Consider the following 21,021-nt stretch of genomic DNA (forward strand, 5'->3'; position numbering starts at 1 on the left):
AAAGGTACAGAGTTTAAGAAACTTTGTCCAACGCGTCAATCTTCCATCTCTCAAGTGGACGAATTTATAGGGTGAAAATGGAGTACAAACGGTAGTACTCCGTTAAAACCCATTTTTTTACCATAACTTTTTAGTTTGAATTTTCCAATTTTTTCAATGTTCTACAAAGTTGTAAGTGTAGAGCTGCACATTTTTGCTCCAGAAAGCAACTCGTTATCTCTTTGTTTTAAGGATTTAAGTCCCTTTTTTATTTTTTTAACGCTATCTGTAAGGGGTGTATCTTGCAGGTTAGCAGGTATTAGCAGCTAATTTCAACATTATTTTGCTCAGCATCTTCTACTCTACTGTTATGTATACAATCCATAGGGGATCCAAGGGGATGCCTCATGAATTTTCTAAAAAGTACCTCAATGTTTTGTTATGTTTTGCTGCTTTCATGACAATTTTTCCAAGTTTTAGAGTGGGTTCCCTAATGCTCTTTCAATGCTTATTCTTGTCCCCAACAACTGGGCAAAATTTGAACAACTTTGATTATAATCTCGATTTGCGGAGAATTTTAAATTTTGTATGGGAAACGTAGATTGAGAATACTATACTAAACAACTTTGTCGAAGCTGCAACCCACTCTAATGTTCATACTTGGAAAAATGGTCATGAAAACAGCAAAACGTAACAACACATTGAGGTACTTTATTAGAAAATTCATTAGGCATCCCCTTGGATCCCCCTATGAATTTTATATGCAACAGTAGGGTATAAGTTGCTGAACAAAATTATATTGAATTTAGCTGCTAATACCTGCTAACCTGCAAGATACACCCCTTTAAAGTTAGTGTTGAAAAATTATAAATACGGATGTAAATCCTTTACATGAAGAAATAGCGATTTAATTTAGTGAGCAAAATTGTGCATTTTTAGAGCACTTTGTAGAACATTGAAAAAACTTAGAAATTCAAACTAAAAAGTTATGGTAAAAAACGGTTTTAAGGGGGTACTAGCGTTTGTACTCCATTTTAACCCTATAGCTTCGTCCACTTGAGAGATAGAAAATTGACGTCTTGGACAAAGTTTCTTAAAAAGACTTCATCGACAAAGGTTCCATAGATGTTCATCAATTTCAACAATACATAAGGTTATTTTTTTAACTTAGTGTATACCCTCCTTAATCAAAAATGTTCATCACTCAATTGAAGTACCGTAAAACGGGGTATCTTTGATAATGCGGGTAACTTTGATAGTATAATATAAATATTAAATTTACTCCCTGCGCTTTTTCCAAATTAGAAATGTTGGTTCCATATTGTAGCTTAGGGTATTTCCGTTGATATCGTATATAGCTTTTATATAGTATGTGTTGCGCAAGCAACCGATAGACAGAAGAAAAAGTTCCGGTTTCGTAACACTTTATTGTGGCAGGGTGTTATAAAATCCCTTGGGGAAATCAATACAAAGAGCAATTAGGTTAGGTTCTATGTGTAGGTTTTATGCTTAGTATTAGGAATTTTAATCAGTTTAATTCACACGTTTGACATTCGTGTTTGATCTATTCTAGCTTTAGTTCATAAGGATGTACTTACGTTTAGTGTTCTTCTAAATTATCAATCTGTCCGTACTTGCAGCAACCATCCGTACTATTTCTGTTAAGTGTACTGTGGGAAATCGTTTTAGAATTAGGTTAAGTTGTGCACCTTTTTACATCCGTGTTTACCTGTTATTTCTGTACGCTTCGTAAACTAATCGATAGGATAAGTAAGTTGGCACTTGCCAGAATTGTTTTAAGCTAAATTTAAGAACAATAAGAAATTAATTATAACTTTTTCCTCACTAGAGCTAGCTTTCTCACCTATGCACTTCAACTTTCTATTTCACTTGTTTTCTTCTGTTTACTTACGGGAAAGTGCCACGTCACCCGGCTACCGGTGGGGTAGTTGACAGTTCGGGAGCCAGGGTCGGACCGAGTGTACGTGCTACGTGCATCAAGGTGATATCACGAGAGGTTCGTCACACGCAGCAGGGGTGTGACACTCCCCCCCAGTACGCCGCTGGTCTTGAGGCGGCTTACTCCTAGCTGAACCGACATCCAGAACCGCAATCTTGATAGCCGGTCTCTCCAGTAGCCCATGCTCCGTTTGCACAGTTACCCGACGCACCTGTCCGTCCTCGGAGCGAACCACGTTTACGATGCGACCCCTTGGCCAGCAGTTTCTTGGGAGGTTGTTGTCCACGATCAAGGCTAGCTCACCTTCTTCGATGGGCTTCGTTGGCTGAAACCATTTGGATCGCCGGGTCAGAGTCGGCAGGTATTCCATCAGCCACTTCCTCCAAAACTCGTCGGCATACAGTTGGGACATCTTCCACGACTGTTTCAAGACAGCTGATCGGTCGTCGAAGGCGATCGGGGGCTTACTCCCATTGGAAGACCCTAACAAGAAATGGTTAGGTGTCAGAGGGGGCTCGGTGTCGGTATCTAACAGTAGGTGAGTGAGCGGTCTTGAGTTAATGATCATCTCGATCTCCGTCAACATCGAGCGGAGTATTTCGTCGGTCGGAAGTCGCGGGGGATCGAATTCATTCAGGATCTTCTTGACTGACTGCACTAATCGCTCCCAACAGCCTCCGAAATGCGGAGCTGCGGGTGGGTTGAACGTCCACTTCGTGTTCGGCCCGACAAAGGTGGCCATTAGCTTCTCCTCGTTGACATTTTTCGAAGCTTCTCGTAGCTCCCGTGAAGCTCCAACGAAATTGGTTCCTCGATCGCTAATGATCTCGAGCGGTGATCCTCTTCTCGCGATAAAGTTTCGTGGAGCGAGGATACAGGCATCCGTCGTGAGTGAGTGTGCGAGCTCGATGTGGACGCCTCTCGTCGTCAAGCAGGTCAGCAGAACACCCCACCGTTTCTCAACTCGTCTTCCGACTACTACCAGCATCGGGCCGAAATAGTCTATCCCGGTGTACGAGAACGGTCGCTGAAACGCCGCTAGGCGCGCGGGAGGAAGGTTTCCCATGGCAGGGGGCTGCGGATTCACTCGACGTACCTTGCAATGTTGGCAATTTTTACGGACACGGTTGTACTCTGATCGAAGCCGGGGAATGAAGTATTTCAGCCTTACTTCGTTCATCACCGTTTGATGGTTCTGGTGACGATACTTGCCGTGATAGTCGGCGATCACCAAATCGGTTACATAGTGACCCTTCGGCAGCAGAATCGGATTCTTGACGGTTTCATCTACCCATTCGCAAGCTTCGATTCGTCCGCGCATTCGTAGTACACCGTGTGCGTCGATGGCTGGACTAAGTTTGTATAGCAGGCTGGTCTTCGGGAGGATGCGTTCCCAGGGCTGTTTGTCCCGATCTACGTTGCTCAGCATTTGAACCTCGTCCGGATAGGCTTGCCGTTGAACTTGACGGTAGATGGTTTGTTCAGCATGATTTAGCTCCTCTTGCGTAAGCGGTCCTAGCTCGACGGGTATCTGGTTGGTTCGATTCCGGAGGCCGGTGATGAATCGGTGAACATATGCAACCGCTTTCAACAGCCGCTTCCATTTGGAGAAACGTTCGAAGCACACCAGCGGTTCCGTGATCATGTGATGATGAACGCTGGGACGAATCTCTTCTGCAGTCGTCCCCGGATCTCCGCCTTCACCTGGCCATTCGGTTTCCGGTTTCCATAGGAAGTCTGGTCCGCGGAACCAGCGACTCGTAGGTTGTAAGTCCGGCAGCCTCTGCCACTTCGTTCCGTCATCAGCCACATTCGATCTCGTAGACACCCATCTCCACTCATCCCCTCCAGTGCTTTCCAGCAGCTCACTGATCCTGAACGCTACGAATTGGCTATACCGTCGGTGATCGGATCGTATCCAGCATACCACATCGCGGGAGTCCGTCCAGAATATTCGGCGTGAAATCTTCATCCGGTGTGAGCCTGCAATGCTGTCTGCCAAACGCGCTCCGACTACAGCAGCTTGTAGTTCTAGACGTGGAATTGAGAGGAATTTCAACGGTGCTGCCCGTGTTTTCGATCCGACCATGGCGCATTCTATCACTCCAGCTTCTTCGAATCTAAAGTATGCCACGGCAGCGATTCCATTTTCGCTTGCATCGCAGAAGACGTGCAGTTGAACAGTGTTTGTGGCTTCAGCAGTCGTGATGAAACGGTAACACCGAGGAACGCTCACCTTACGTACGTCAGGCAACACTGCGATCCAAATCATCCACTTCTCAGCCAGCTTTCCAGTGATTTCATCGTCCCAAGCACACCCAGAGCGCCAAATTTCTTGCAGGAGAATTTTCAAATACATCAAGAAATTGGCGATAAGTCCCATTGGATCATATATCGCCATCAGCGTTCTTAAAACTTCCCGCTTCGAGGGCATTCTGACTCCGGACAACAGCTCCGCATCATGTTTCGATGATAGCTTGAACGTGAACGTGTCGGTGGCGGTATCCCACCACATTCCAAGCACTTTCTCCGTTGCCATCTCCGTACATAGGCTCATGTTCTTCTCCGTGGTGGTGCCGTCTTGCAAGGACGTCGTGACTTTGCTTGAATTCGATAGCCAGTTTCGAATCTCGAAGCCTCCTTGACAATGCACGAAACGCACTTCATTGGCTAGCCGCACGGCTTCCTCCTCGGTTTCCACACTGGATAGCATGTCGTCAACATAGTGTTCGTACTTGATGCACTCGACCGCTCGAGGGAACTGCTCAACGAATCTATCTGCGTTCAGGTTCTTCACATAGTGCGCGGAACTTGGAGAACACGCTGCGCCGAACGTCATAACATTCACTACGTACACGTCCGGGTCTTCATTGGGTTTTCCGCTGCTCCACAGGATCATTTGACTTCGCTGGTCTTGCAGCCTCATCAGCACCTGGAAAAACATTTCGCGGATATCCCCAACTACGGCGATACGGAACTCACGGAATTTGAACAAAACTGTAAGCAGCGCTACCAGTTGATCCGGTCCCGTAAGAAGTAACGAGTTGAGGGACACGCCGTTCACCTTTGCAGCTGCGTCGAAAACGATCCGTATCTTCCCAGGTTTGTTCGGGTTGGTGACCGGGAAGATCGGCAGATACCAATCGTTCGGATGCTTTTCCGCCTTCTCAGCCGCTGAAAGCTTTCGAATGTACCCCTTTTCTTCGTACTCTGACATCTTAGCACGTATTGCTGCTGCTAGTTCGGGATCCCGTCTCATCCTCTTCTCCAAGCATGTTAGACGCTTCAACGCCATTGCTCGGTTGTCGGGCAATTGCACCTTATCGTACCGCCACAACAGGCCAGTCTCATAGCGGTTCCCTTTCAGATGTGTTTCGGTGGATAGAATCTTCAGCGCTCGTTCTTCGTCCTTCGAAACTAGTGGTTTGGACGATCCAGAGATTCCCAGCGAGTCAATCGAGAAATACTCCTTCAAAGCACCGTTCAGGTCCTTATCCATTTCCGTACTACACGGGCAAATGTGAAAACTGTGGTAGCCGCTGTAACCTGTATTTGCTGCTCCAGATATCATCGAACACGGTCCGCATACGAGCCAACCGAGACGGGTCTTCGTTGCGACCGGTCCGTTCACGTTTCCTTCGGTGCTTCTCAACGCGTGACCGAGGCGGCAATTGTCCATCCCAATCAGGATTCTTGGAGACACGCTTTCGTAGGATTCGACTGGCAATCCCTTCAGGTAGTTGTATTTGGCTGCCAATTGTTGTACTGAAACCGACTGCTTCGGTAGAGAAAGGTTCCGTACCGTGTGAACCTTCGGGAGTTCGTAGACCTTGCTGGCGTCGTGTGTTCCGGAAATCTTCAGCGTTAGCTTCACCGATTCCTTTTCCTCCCTTTGTTGACCTCCCGTCCAGTTGAGGCACAATGGATGCGATGTTCCTTGAAGATCCAGTTCCTTCGCCAGGCTGTGCTCCATAAATGTAGCCGACGACCCATCGTCAAGAAAGGCGAAGGTTTTCACAGACTTCCCTTTTCCGTAGATGATCACAGGCACATATCGAAACAGAACCTTCCCAGCCGTATTCGAATGAGTGTTACAGCTCTGCGATGATGAATTTCCACTCGTAGACGCCGTCGGTTCCGAAACTGCGGGCTTGTTGTACCGTTTGTCGTCATGCAACAATTTGCTATGCATGAACAAACAACCATTCTTTCCGCATGCTGTTTTAACGTGACAGGCGCCGAAATGCTTCCGCAAACACTTTCGACACAACTTCTGCTCCTTTACAACTGTCCAACGGGCTCCGATGTCCATGTTGAGGAATTTACGACACGTCTCTGGACCGCTGCATTCCTCCAGACATACAGCGCAACCTTTCGGAACTGGTAGCGAACGAGTCTTCGTGGCGAGTTCTTCGGTGGGGTTGCTATCCGAGTGTACGTTGAGGTAGTTATCCTCCTTTCGACCACGTCTCTCCGATTTCGGGACACCGATGGATGGAATCGTGACTACGCTGGCTGCTTCCACCAACTTTCCGAGCCAATCTCCAAAGTCCGACAAGGTGACCCTATCCAGCGTCTGCCGGTGGTACGCCCAGTTGAGCCTTACAGCAGGTGGCAATCTTTCCGTCAACTCTTGCAGTAAAGCTACGTTGCAGAGATACTCGTCGAGACCCGATGCCTTGATGGTGGCACAGACGTTTTGAACAGCAACTCCGAAATCGATCAATGTGTTCAGCTTTTCTGCTTTCGGTGGTGGCATCTCTCGAATCTTGCTAACCAGCGAATGCACGATGATCTCGGGCCTTCCAAACAGCGTCCTCAGTGAAGCGATAACACCTGGCAAGTTTGAAGGATGCAGCAGTCGACAACGCACTGCTTCCAAAGCTCTTCCTTTAAGACATCGTTGAAGCCGTAGAAGATTTTCTTCGTCGCTGTATCCACAGATTCGAGTAGAGTTCTCGTAGCTTGCGAAGAATAGGGGCCACTCTTCAGGATTTCCTGTGAAGCTCGGAAGTTCCTTACTAACAGCTTGGCGCGCTGAAACCTGGCTTTGGTTGAGTGTAGAGACACCAAACAGATTGCTCCGATTTGTTGGATGAAACGCGTTCACCTGAGGGTTGAGTCCGGATGCACCTTGAGCTGCACCTCCGTCGAACGCTCCAAACCGTTGAAGAAGCTGACTTTTCTCCTCCAAATGTCTCCTTTCTAACGCTTGCTTCTCCTCAAGCAACTGTAGCTCCTGTACCAGAACATTTCCCGCTTGGTCGGTACCGTTCACATGAACTTGCGGTACCGGATTGCCCGTTGAGCTCGCTGTTGGTCCTCCTTCGAACGCGTCCACTATTCGATGACGAGCCTCCATCCGTTCCCGTACTCGTCGCTCGGTATCCTCCATTTCCTGTTCGTATTTTTCCCGTTGCTCTCTGAGGGCCCTGTATCGGTGCTCGTCCTTCTCCTTCATGACCCGTTCGAACTCCTTCAGCTGGTTATTCAACTTCTTCTGCATCGCCGCTAGCTGCCGTTGAAGACTGTCGTCCGGACCAAGCTCATGTAGCTTTGTTTTTGTTGCCTTTGCTGTAGCTCCTCCGGTGGTGGATGATGTTGAATTTCCGGCTGGGACTTGAACTGCTGCTCCGGCTCCGGCGCAATTCTCGCAGCTCCAATCACGGTCCTGGACACCATCATCAACTTTCACACACGCGAAGTGGTACCACTTTCCGCATACATCACACGCTACCATCCGACTATCATCCGGCATCTTGCAAATTTCGCAGCTGACATCGGCGGGTGGATTATTTGCAGGAGACGTTCCCCGCTTCTGACCGTCACCCTTTCTCGACATACCGACCGACTCACCAACCGACTACCGACTTTGCCTCCCGATCGCGTAAACGGATTTTATAAATTGTTGCGCAAGCAACCGATAGACAGAAGAAAAAGTTCCGGTTTCGTAACACTTTATTGTGGCAGGGTGTTATAAAATCCCTTGGGGAAATCAATACAAAGAGCAATTAGGTTAGGTTCTATGTGTAGGTTTTATGCTTAGTATTAGGAATTTTAATCAGTTTAATTCACACGTTTGACATTCGTGTTTGATCTATTCTAGCTTTAGTTCATAAGGATGTACTTACGTTTAGTGTTCTTCTAAATTATCAATCTGTCCGTACTTGCAGCAACCATCCGTACTATTTCTGTTAAGTGTACTGTGGGAAATCGTTTTAGAATTAGGTTAAGTTGTGCACCTTTTTACATCCGTGTTTACCTGTTATTTCTGTACGCTTCGTAAACTAATCGATAGGATAAGTAAGTTGGCACTTGCCAGAATTGTTTTAAGCTAAATTTAAGAACAATAAGAAATTAATTATAACTTTTTCCTCACTAGAGCTAGCTTTCTCACCTATGCACTTCAACTTTCTATTTCACTTGTTTTCTTCTGTTTACTTACGGGAAAGTGCCACGTCACCCGGCTACCGGTGGGGTAGTTGACAGTTCGGGAGCCAGGGTCGGACCGAGTGTACGTGCTACGTGCATCAAGGTGATATCACGAGAGGTTCGTCACACGCAGCAGGGGTGTGACAGTATGTGTTACATATTTAAAAAACAATTTTCGTATTTTTCACCTTTTTGAAAAAGCACTCAAACCATTACTTATGAAATGTAATTCCGATATAGCCATCACAAATTCAATATTGTATTCTTATTGCCTATGATGTTTTCTAGTTACATACTCATTCAAAGTTTCATTTTTAAAGAACTAAAATATTTGAGTTTCACGCATTTTTTCTACATTCATCGAGCATTATCAAAGTAACCCCAAATCAAAATACTGATGTTGGGTCACAAAACTAAAAAAAAAATAGTGCAAATGCTCTAATTTCCGTTAAACAAATTACTAACGAATTCACTCTTGGATCCTTAGTACTTGTTGTAAAAATATAAAATTTGAAAAATATTTATCGCTGCAAAAAATATTTAGAATATACTTTAAAAAATTATCAATGTTACCCCGTTTTACGATACTCAAAAAATGAAGAAACAATCTTAAAGACATTAAAATGCTACGCTCAAAAGTTTCGTCGCAAATAGCCATGTTCCCACTATTTTTGATTTCAACCCACTGTGAGAGGGCGCAATATTTTTTTTTTATATATTCCTTAAAAATTTAGGTTTTTACAACATATAAAAAATAGCAATGTTTTTCGTTTTTGAGTTATATATATATACATATATATTTTTTCAAGTTATCAAGTTTTGGGTTTTCACTCACTACTCCTATGCGTCTCCTAGTCACTACTCCTAGTCGTCGTTTGGAGCATTATTGAATTCAAATTCGAGAAGCTTACGCTTTAAACTGCCTTGAAATGCTCAAAAATCGTTAACCCATCATATGTGCCATACTAGCGTTCCCTGTTGAGTGAATTCTGAGCTAGACTCTCTATTATAATGTGGGTTTTGTTGTTCTAATTAACTTTACCGAAGACTAGAACCTTCTATCTAGCGCCGCCTGATGAGTGAATTCGAATTCGGAACTAAACTCTGTTCCTTATGATAGATCCTGTTGATCTGAACAACTTTGCTGAAAACGGGAACCATCCATATGAGCAGGCTACAGTAGATAGATATAATGTGTATTTAAGATGACGCAACTTGATAATTTCGTTTAAGCGCCATCTAGTGAGTATATTCTGTCATACACTATCCATAGTTTTGAAGACCTTGTATTCTTAAATATCTTTGAAGAAGGAAGCAACACCATGGGTATATTTTTGCAATGACCCTTCCTCCCGATAAATCTGCCTCTTTAATAAAATTCTAAATTTGCTTTACGAATCGTTTGAAATTTCAGAAATCCATTATTGATACGACAATTTGAATTTGAGGTCAAATTGACCCAGGGTACGTACAGACGACAACGTAAGTATTTCAATCAGTGTTGGCAAAGTCATCCACCAAGTATTTTCTTTGCCGCTCTCATTCGCTCTCAATATCACACGTGATATTGGAACAAAATATCATGCTTGATATTGATTTTACAAGCTCCTTCGATAATGCGAGACTGTTCACAACATGCTAAATTGAAGCCGAGAGATTACTCAACACAAAAATAATTCCGCTGTACATCGTTTTCTGCGAAAGAGAAAGTATAGTTTGCTATTCCTCTTTACTCTTCACCGATTGCCAACACGAAGCTACTGCTGCCAGCAGTGACGGTAGTTTAGAGCCGCGTTCGGATTCAAAGCGGATTAAAAATCATGAAACTCAAACTCACCACGGCTTGGTTAGAATCGTAGCTGATTAGTTTCGTTAGCTTGATATTCGAAGCTACGATAACACGGCTTGCAATATAATTCGCAGTTGCTTTCTTGTTAATTTTTGTCTATGAAAATCAAGCGTGATCTTGGGCATTGGTGAGAATTTTTTTTTATATTTTCCCAACACTGATTTCAATAAAATCTTTCCAATAAATATGTTTTTAATTTTTTGAAGCAGATTTCATCTAATATTACAGAGCTCTGAAAGACGCACCTAGTAACGAAATAATTTAGTAAAATCCATCGACTAATAAAAAAGTTACAGCTTTTCAAAGTGGTTTGGGGCCAAATTTACCTCAAGGTATAGACAAAGGGTTAACCAGTAAACATAAAAACGCATTATAATGTTAAAAATTAGGATTAAGTACCTAAGGTAAAGGGTGTCAAACATCAAATTGCATTACGAAAAAAAAAACGCTGTGGAAAATTACCCATTGGATATTTTCTCTTGAAAATTTGGGTACAAGTAGTTTAGTTTACACTGTATTTTTATCGCTGTCAGTTTTTCGAAAGTTGGAAAAATGGCGTCATCCGAAAAGCAACGTCACGAATTGATTTTGCGCAAGCACCTGGAACATCCTTAACTCTCTCATCGGGACATCGGAAAACAACTCGGAATCGTGCAGTCAATGGTGAGTCGTGGGATTAAACGTTACTACGAAACTCTGAGCATCGAACGGCAGGAGAAATGCGATCAGAATGGATGTTCTATTAGGGATCAGGATCACAAGCGTGTCGTCACATAGCATATGTGGAACTTCATGCAAAGTAGCTGACTAAAAGTTGACCCCTTTTTTGTGTTTCCTCAGTGGTATAACTGGCATAGTTGGACATCGATCTGTCAAAATAAAATGTTCGTGATATCGACACTGAGCGTTCATAAGGACCAATGTCGAAAACGTAAACAATGACTTTATTCGTAAACTTCTTGTAGTTCACAATCAACCCATGTGAGCCTTCAATTCTATCGGATAGAATGACTCTCGCTCTACACAATCATCGTGGTGGTTTACGTGAGTGAGATTTCATTATAGACAAATCCGCGGAAAAAGTAATTGTTTGCGTTTGTGGCATTGACCCTTATGAAAGAAAAGTAGATATACGGTTTCATGCGCAGTAAGCATTGATCTTGACGTTGACTCTGCAACTCGTTACTCCTATGGTAAACTCTCATAAGCATCTGACAATCTGTGCACTTTAGCGGACTTTGCCTTATCTCTTCATTCCACCATGGTACCAGCAAACCGCCGTCTCTTCACGGAAAGATTGACAGTATCTTATGGGATTTTCATAGGAGTGGAAGGGTAAGGAAATGTTCACCATGTTTCACGCACAGACTGATGGAGTGAAGAGTTACAGAGTGACCGAAGAGGCGAATTGTCAATAGTCACGGTAATGCGTAATGAGATGCTGGTGAGGCCCAGATAATTTGTCGCCTCTTTTGTTCCTCCTCTGTTTAAATGCTTGACGGAGTTTGACGTGTGGGCATTCTTTTCTCGACTAGCTCGACAGGGGGCTTTTCAAAGGATCTTTTAACTAGTATTTTCAAGTCGGTTGAAGCCAGGAGCGTTGATAGCCTATTGACAGATGCAATATGTCTTCGTCTCTTGGAACTGGTTGAATTGCATTGGATTCATTAAGGAAATTATGATAATTGAATGTAATTTAATGCTAACAATTCGAAGATTTGATGATTACGTTGAATAGGTGTAAAACTATCATTTTGTCTGTCACAACATATTCTGTTGATGGATATTATCGTTTACATAAAAAAAAACCATTTTTTTTTCCAAAAAAGCTAGTCAAAAAACATCCTCAAATAGAACCAAACGATAATTTTCACGAATAAATAGTGCTTATTTTTGCTAGAAAAAAATTGTTAAAGCCATGCCTGGTAACTTTAAGGCAGCTAGCTGGAAGTCACAGCCTTGGACCTTAGCCATAGTGGTCGAAAAAAAATTTGTTAAGATTGTGTTGTAACCAGGATCAACCTTTTCACGTTTTTTTGATTTAAAGTAATTGGCGTAGATCTTTCTATTGGGATTTGAGCATACATTTGAAATTGGCCGCAGTTGAGAAACGTAGAGAAAGTTGAAACCTTAGATATTACATCGATAAGCACTCGATTTCATCTTCCTGCTACAAAATTCTGGTGAATTGTACAATGCAAGATCAGCTCAAAACACTGAATATTGTCCGCATGGTGCTTATGTATAAACCGGGACTCTTGTTGGACTTCGAAATGTAAGCACTTAGATCCAAATTTGCGCTGTCGTATTTTTCGTCCTACGAAACCTGATGAAGTCAAAGTTTGATGCAATTGATTCCAAAAAATTGAAAATATCAAAAGAAAAAAATGGTACATACATTTTTCTTCTATCTCCAGTATCCCCACTTTTTTTTTGGCCATAATCACAGAAAAACAATATGTTTCTCTTTTAATATAAGGCTGTAAACAGTTGGTAGGTCATAGTATAAAAAATCGGTGAAAATATCTACTTTTTTAATGCAAACGTAAATGGTCAAGGAAATACAAAGGCATGAGTTCAGGAGTGCTAAGATGACATAGAATTATAAACCACGTTAGCATTATTCTAATAGAATTGACTAGCCCCTTGATCCTCTTTCTCATTTTACAGCTGGTATAATCAATTTGACAGATCGATGTCCTTCTATACCACCTTAAATCACAGAAATGAGGTCGATTTTTGTTGATTGAGTTCTGCGACTGACGGACTTCGGTTTGCGAGAAAATGACCTTTCAAGGTTTGTTTACAAAATGGAGTTGAGACCATTTCAATTGTTGGTCTCTTGATATGACAATTTTTCTTAACCCTATGGCAACCATATTGTGTTTCAAAATGGCGTTGAACATCGATTTTCGGTACCTACGCGATTTCGTCGATCCGAAATTACCCATATTGTAGGGAATATGATAAATTTTATGAGTCCGATGGCCGCCATCTTGAATTCCAACATGGTGTCGGATATTAATTTTTGCCATCTACGCATCGTCCCCGTTCCGAAAATACCCATAAAGGGTGTCCCACATCAAATTGCATCACGGAAAAAAACGCTGTAGAAAATTACCCATTGGGTAATTTTCATTGAAAATTTGGGTACAAGTAGATTAGAGTGTATTGTTTACACTGTATTTTTATCGCTGTCAGTTTTTCGAAAGTTGGAAAAAATGGCGTCACTCGAAAAGTAACGTCGCGAATTGATTTTGCGCAAGCACCTGGAAAATCCTCAACTCTCTCATCGGGACATCGGAAAACAACTCTGAATCGTGCAGTCAACGGTGAGTCGTGTGATTAAACGTTACTACGAAACTCTGAGCATCGAACGGCAGGAGAAATGCGGTCAGAATGGATGTTCTATTAGTGATCAGTATCACAAGCGTGTCGTGAAAGCGTTTAAGCGGAATCCCAATGCTTCGGTCTGGGATGTGGCCAAAAAATTGAATCTGTCCAAGTCTTTCGTTTAGAGACCCAAGGCTCGGGAGGGACTTCATACGTACAAAGTGTAGAAGGCTCTAAATCGTGACGAACGGCAAAATAAGGTTGGAAAGTCACGGGCCCGGAAACTGTACACCCAGATGCTGACGAAGTCTAATTGTCTCATAATGGATGATGAGACTTACGTCAAGGCGGACTTCCGGCAGCTTCCGAGGCTACTGTTCTTCACCGCCCAGCACAAGTTTGATGTTCCGGAGGAAGTAAGGAAGCAGAAACTTTCAAAGTTTGCCAAGAAATACACGATTTGGCAAGCGATCTGCTCATGTGGCAAACGGAGTGCGCCGTTCGTGACTGTAACCTCAAGGAGTGTCTACAGAAGCGTCTGCTTCATCTGTTGAAGCAGCACGAGGGCCCTACGATCTTCTGGCCAGATCTAGCTTCGTGCCACTATGAAGTAGGCACTACGGAAGCATCCCAAGGAGGTCAAATCTGAGGAAGACATGAAGAAAAAGTGGGTTGTTTCCGTACAGAAGAAGCTGCAGCCAGATGTTGTACAGAACCTAATGAGTGGAGTTCAGCGTAAGGTGCGAGCGTTCGGTTATGATGTTGAAGTTGAATGAAATAAATATGCCAAAAGCTTACTAATGGGTTATATTTTATTGTCTGAAAGTTTCAAAAGGATCGGTCAACTAGGTAATTTTCTACGGTTTTTTTTTTCGTGATGCAATTTGATGTGGGACACCCAAAGGTGAACAATAAATAAATAAATGATGCCTGTTTGAATTTCCCAAAAACAGCTTGATGATCCCGGTGATTTTAAAAAGAAGAACGCCGCTGCATTTCAAATAACGAATCCCGCATCATCAAAAGGATACTCTTAATTAACGCTTGAAACTCAAACACGTTACCAAGTTGAACCCCCATCCGTATGTCAAACTTTTTGTTTCCCACAAAAGACACCCATCTCGTCTCATTTTCTTCTTTTTAGCTGATTCGTTAGAAAGCATAAAAAAAGCATCCAGCAAATCAAACTCTCCACCGAAATCACTGAACACCTACTACACTCCCCCGCTTAAGTTGGATTTAAACTTTGCCCCTCTCTGCGCGCTGATCCGGTGAGCTCCGGTAACTCGTTCGTTCTAGTTTTTGCACCCATCACAACCGAAGACAGCGTGCCATCAGCCACTTTTCGCCCATTTTCCCTGCTGTCCGGGAAATCTTTTCTTTCCGAAACTATACCGGCGGCACACACACACACAGCCGATGAGAGTAACTCAGTAGCTGAGTCGCATTCAACTCAAAATTGCAAAAAAGTGGGGTTACTCAGTGAGTGAGTAAAATTGTCCTCACATGGATGAATATGGAACCATGGTAGAACTATTCCACAAATGATTGGGATCAGCATTTTTGCGGTGATTTTTTTTAGGGTACAAGTATACTACTAGATTGAGTGAAATATTTCTCGATTTTCCTGGAAAATCGAGGAATATTTTACTCATTCACATAGTAAACTCATTTTACACAATGTTGAGTCAAATTCGACACAAGGTAGAGTTACTCTCATTGGCCGTACACTTCAATCGTCCGTAAGTACCTACCTTATAGTTGGAAAAGTGTTGGAAAGTTTTTCGTTTCGCAGCTCACTCAAAAGTCGAACGACTGTCGTCGTCGTCGTCGTCGTCGTGGCACTTTGCTTCTCCTTTCCGAGCAAAAGAATGAAAGAAATAAAACTAGGAGCTAAAGAAAAGTTTAGCCAGTATTCGCGGATGGAAAGAAAGTGCAAACTCGGCGAAGAAAATTTCTGTTTTATCACTCTGACATGAAGATAAATGTTTTCGCGCGCTCGCACCCGTTGCTGCTCTGCTTTGGACTTTCTCGGCCAAGGTGTGTGCTCTATCTTCACACCAAGGCAAGGAGATTCCAGTGTTTTTTTTTTGGGATTTAGGAAAGGCTTTATAATAATCGTAAGCCACTGACTGCCACCACATCCTCCGGGGGCTGAAGGAGAGCTGCCTGCCGCCGAGGAAAGTTTGATCCATAAATAAAAGTATAATCTACGCCATTCCCAGTTTGGCTAGCTACTTTTCTTCTGCGTTTAGGCACCCCTTTTCGGCGCGAATGTCGAGGAGAAGGGTGGAACATTCCGCTGCGCAGCGAGGCATGGTCGTCGGTGGAAAAAGGTGGCATTACTCTACTTAGCAAAGAATTGTGGTTGAAAAAGGCGAAAGTTTTGAGATTCATAACTTTGCTTTTATGGGAGCTGAAGTCACCGCACACTCACCGACCGATACCACCACCCCGGCGGGAGGGCGGAGAGCGCACGGAAGATATATTTGCACCGGGTTTTCTCCTCGCACTCCAGCTAGCGAAAGAAGGGCTTTTAGTGGATTATTTGCACTTGGATGAAAGGTAGGATTTAACGGGGTTTAGGATGGAAAAATTTAACTTTTCCATTTCCGTGCGTGCGCACAAAGCGTGAGAGTTTCGTTGCATTGGATTTGCATTTGCGTTTTCCAGGATCGACTGGCTTGTTGGGTGGGTGGTCTGCCTCTGCGCTATTCAAAGCAAAGTACCAATTAGATACTCTTGAGAGGCGGTAGTCCTTCTCCGTTGCTAGGATCGGATCCCTTTGCGGAGTCATTATTATTTCCATCACCCACTGGCGACGGTAATAACTTAATAATCCCAGCCAGCAATTATGGCACACCTCTATAATTATTCAACCTGGGCAGCGTCACCTGCTGAGCGTTAGATGGTGATGATGATGATGATGATGATGCGGTAGTCGGAATTCATCAGGTCATAACGGCACCCTTTCTGTGTCGGACTGAAATGTGCCAGCATGTCTCACCACCAGCTTTTCTTTCACTCGTTTGTCGGTGGTTCACAGAGGAATCAGAAAGGATGTTCATTTTTTTTTTAAATTAAGGTTCACAATTTGACAGACTGCATGAGCAGAAGTATTTCGGGGCTTAGTTTTAAAGTGATTAAATACCTGGTTGACCTTTAATGTTGGCCTTACCTGCAAATGAAAAGAAAGAACTGACATTAGGCTACTAATTAAGGGCAAAGGAAGCGGGGCGCCCGGGAGAACTGTTTTACTAATTTCAAGAAATTGAGCAAGTTTTCTTGGGATTTTCTTCCACTTGTCTGTCCGGAACTGATTAGAGATCATTTTTTGGGAACAAACTATACTGATAAATCTATTTGTTTTTACAGGAATGTGTTTTTACTGAAAAAAATGGTCAAAAGTACTCGACATTACTTTGGTTTTCTAGTTTCAACACCGGGCCAGGGCAATTTTTTGGATATTTATGTCAATCCATCGATAGCCAACTCCCAAAAGAACAATTTGGTAATATAATATTGCCCAATTACTTTCACTGGGATTAGTGAATGTACTTTTAATGCAATACAAAAAATCCCAGATTTATCATAAAACTAGCCATATACTACCATCTTTACGAGGCGACTCATGAACCTATCGAGATTGACCAAAATGATCAAAATGAATCATCGGAGCAATCCACTGTGCGGCATTTCATAAAATTAGAACTGCAGGCTGGTGACGATTTTATTTTATCGAATGCTCAGAATTTGTTCGCATTTTCCTGAAATTCCTCAATTTTTAAGAATTGTTTAAAAGTTATTAGTTTACATGTTCCTGACAACAAAAGCTCCATATGGCATACCGCGTCAAATAGAGCTGCACTGATGTTACTACATCAAAGAGAGCTGCACTGTGTTATAATAGTGCTATGATAAAACGGGGTAGAACATGGATAATTGCTAAACATTGGAACCCTACCATAACTTCTTATTACCTCAATTTCTAACAATGCCTACTATTCAGTTTGATTTGTCTATGAAACGATAGTTTCAACCAACATAATTGCACAGACCCACCCTAATCATTGTAAAAATGATCTGCTTCTTGGTGCACGCATTTATCCCGTGCGGTGAATATGCTTGTATAGGTGCGCTAAATGGACATGATCATATTACGCCCACGATTGCTTGAAATTTTTATATGGAACTATGTATATTTTTTTATATCAAATAATTACTAAGAGTAAAAGCAATCCAATGATGCCAATTATAGAACACAAATAATAAGTTCATAGCATACTTTTTGGATTTCCAAATCATGCGCAAACATTCCCCGCTATAGCAGCAGCACGCAGTGTGAAGTGGAAAGCCGAGAAATAAAAACAACCCACAGCGTATGTTCATCTACTTTGCATTCATTTTCGTTATGGGTAGCGATAGACACAATAAGCAGCTACGAAATTTCCGGAGCATCCGTAAAAGTGATCAATTTATGAAATTGATTCTAGAACTCTGTGTTTTTTTTTTCAAAACCACTCATAGACGTCTTTTCAGAATTATTTTGGAGTTGTGACTGGATTATGGACCCTGGGTATCACATAATGGACCTCTGGATGATCTGGAACATCCATATAAGTGGTCAATTCAAGAAACTGATTCTAGAATTAGATTTTTTTTTGAAACTATGTATGGAAGTCTTATCAATATGAATTTGGAGATGTGAGCAGAACATTGTCCCTGGGATCGAGGGGACAGTACTCCGGAAGATCTGGAACATCCATCGCGATGTATGTTAATTAATATAGAGGCGAAGAGAGCTTTTGATAAACGATGTTATTGTGCAAAGGGTGAACACCACAGAGATTTATGCTCCTACTCGTCCTCTAAGAAGCATACATTTCTTTCATGTCAACAATCAAAGAAGGAACTTTGCTAGAAATGGGACGTTCAATAAAATGATGTTTTGTTATAACGATTATTGCGAAACAATTGACGTGACAATGAACAAAAGTATGCTAAAAATGTTCGAGTTGAGCCAGATAAGTTGGTATAAAAAAACAGACGTTATAAACTTATTATAACTGAAATAGTCGACGTGAAGAATTAGTAAATAAATAAAAATCATCGCCCCGAAGTGCTTTTTCTCGGTAACATCTGAAATTATCTGCAAAATGTATTGGTTGACTATAATATAGCTACCTTATGATTTGTACGATCGCATTAGCTAAATGGATATTATGTTATATAAAAATAAGGTGCAAAATTGAGCACTTCGTTTCTCGATCCTCAGTACTTGTTAAAAAAAAATTGTTTTGCAAACATTAGTTGTGGTAAAAAATATTTATACTATTCTTTATAAATTACCAAAGTTACCCCGTTTTACGGTACCCAACAATTCTGCTTGTTCTATGGGAAACTACCCATTCCTCCAAAAAATGCACATATTCAATCAAAAATAATCAAAGTTGTTAATAGGGTATTTTCAATGTAAGCTTTGACTACACTTTATTTATATATCGCTATGCATAAAAAATATGCACTTTTGAAATACTTTTTACGATTAGCGTGTCTATTTGAACTTTAGTTTATTAGACACAGACACCTACTTCATCACTTTTTCTGGTGGCATCAAACACACGGATGTCTTGGAAGCATGAAATTATTCATGCATGGAGGAGGCATGAAATTAAATTGATTTGCGAAAATAAAATATTTGAAAGGTTTTTGCATGAATTTTGTCAAATTTTACATTTAACGAATTCAAAACTGTCGAATTTAATTCGTTTACTACTCGGTGTACATTTCCTTCTACGCCGTTCACGAATATGGAAACGGATTTTTTTTCCGAATATATTATATGAATGATGGATCATTGATTTTCAATATTTACGGTACTAATAAAATAAAACTGGCCAACTTTAAAATCTTTAAAATAAATTATATGTATGACAAAACTCACGATGAACATTATAATACTCTTAAAATACATTTGACTAAAAAGTATGCATAGCAGTGTAAATTCTCTCCATGATGAACTAGTTTTTGGCTAAAAATCATGTTCATAAAGTATTTAAATAAAAACCAAAGAATTTACTCTATTTATACAAGCCATTACTATTCCACTTTTAGGCATCGAATGAATGAAAACGGCGAGGCTAGATTTAGTATGGAAAGAAGTCTACATTTCCTTTTTTTTTCTTTCTGAGTGTTCAATAGATGGGTAATGGATTTTAACGCACAAATGACCAACTGTTACCCAAAAACGCAATAAGTTACTCGAAGGAAAGCTAATGAATGTGGGTAACAATTATTAATTTTTAGCTAAAAAATAACCTATTCATTTATTTTTGGAGTGGCATCGGCATGAGAGTTTGTCCCCAATTAGCTCTAATCCCATATGCTACGTGCACAGGCGTGCGCAGCCCTCTTCATTTGGGGGGGCCCGCCTACCAAATTGGCACTTCATAGCTTTGAGGGCGCCAATAATTTAGAAGAATTAATGTTTACTTACTTACATTTTCCTTGAGCTTTCCAGATTTTCACGATTTTCTTTGAAAAATTTCGAGGTTTAACGAAAACTTTTAAAAACTACTGTTTGTTAGACACATATCTTATTAAAAATTTAGTTTATAAAGTAAATAATTTAACACTGAGACGAAGATATCTGCAAAATAATTCATCCACTGAATTATGTTTTGAACTTCACGTCCAAGTACAAGAGATATTAGATGCAGCTTTGAAACTTCCAATGCAACAAAAATTAAAAAAAATTGACGCATCAGATAGCTGATTTATTTTAAGCTAAGCTTTTAAGCTTATTTTAAGAATTTCATAAATAATCCTTTCGAATATTATTATTTTCATTTTGAATCATAAAAATATTACATATTTCAGAAATTTTAAAATGTCTCTATGTACGGACAATTTTTTTTTCCTTGGATTTTTTTTACGTCGATCTAGTTTTCCGTGCTGAGCACCAATGCTACCAACGCCATCAGGGAGGCAGCTCCCACTCCTGGGCCCTTTCCTTATCGACCCATCACCTCATGAACCGGGGACCAACGGCTTTACTTCCCTTCCGAAGGAAGGCGTGATCAGAGATGTTATGCCTCAGAACATCCCGACGGTGCCGACTGGGATTGAACCCAGGCCTGCTGGGGTGAGAGGTAATCACGCTTACCACTACACCACCGGCGCCGCTGTACGGAGATATTAAAACATAATACATCTTTCTACACCTTAGCTCGCAAGGAATGTGTAATGGGCAAGTGAGCTCGCGCACTAGGAGGGCGGTTGCATTGATTGCAAAATATTACTAAAATTTTGGATGCATAATAAATCCACTGAATTGTTAAAGTTGCCTTATTTTAAAATTACAATTATATTTCAGACTAACAAACGTCTTGTAGACAAGCGAGCTCAAGCGCAAGAAGGGCGGTTGCATTCCTCGCAAAATAATTACTAAAATTTTGGATGCATAATA

The 21,021-nt window shown here is 41.7% G+C and overlaps 2 protein-coding genes across 5 annotated transcripts in view; both read right to left on the reverse strand.

Annotated features, from left to right (window-relative positions):
* Positions 1 to 21,021, reverse strand: part of Lerp (lysosomal enzyme receptor protein) — a 483,866-nt gene that overhangs the window by 162,706 nt on the left and 300,139 nt on the right. The window lies entirely within an intron of this gene.
* On the reverse strand, positions 1,977 to 8,513 carry LOC135698779 (uncharacterized). Its single transcript, XM_065218916.1, has 2 exons — positions 8,202 to 8,513; positions 1,977 to 8,142 (listed from the first exon to the last, which is right to left on the reverse strand). The coding sequence occupies exon 2, from the start codon at positions 7,779 to 7,781 to the stop codon at positions 1,977 to 1,979; it is 5,805 nt and encodes a 1,934-aa protein (XP_065074988.1). The 5' UTR covers positions 7,782 to 8,142; positions 8,202 to 8,513.

Source organism: Ochlerotatus camptorhynchus, unplaced genomic scaffold (assembly GCF_037179485.1).
Source record: "Ochlerotatus camptorhynchus isolate MF236.1 unplaced genomic scaffold, CSIRO-AGI_Acam_v1.1 ptg000094l, whole genome shotgun sequence".
In the NCBI taxonomy this organism is placed as follows: domain Eukaryota; kingdom Metazoa; phylum Arthropoda; class Insecta; order Diptera; family Culicidae; genus Ochlerotatus; species Ochlerotatus camptorhynchus.

Bases quoted from the DNA above. Each gene is read 5' to 3' on its own strand.
- LOC135698779 (XM_065218916.1), bottom strand. From the start codon at position 7,781: ATGTCGAGAAAGGGTGACGGTCAGAAGCGGGGAACGTCTCCTGCAAAT.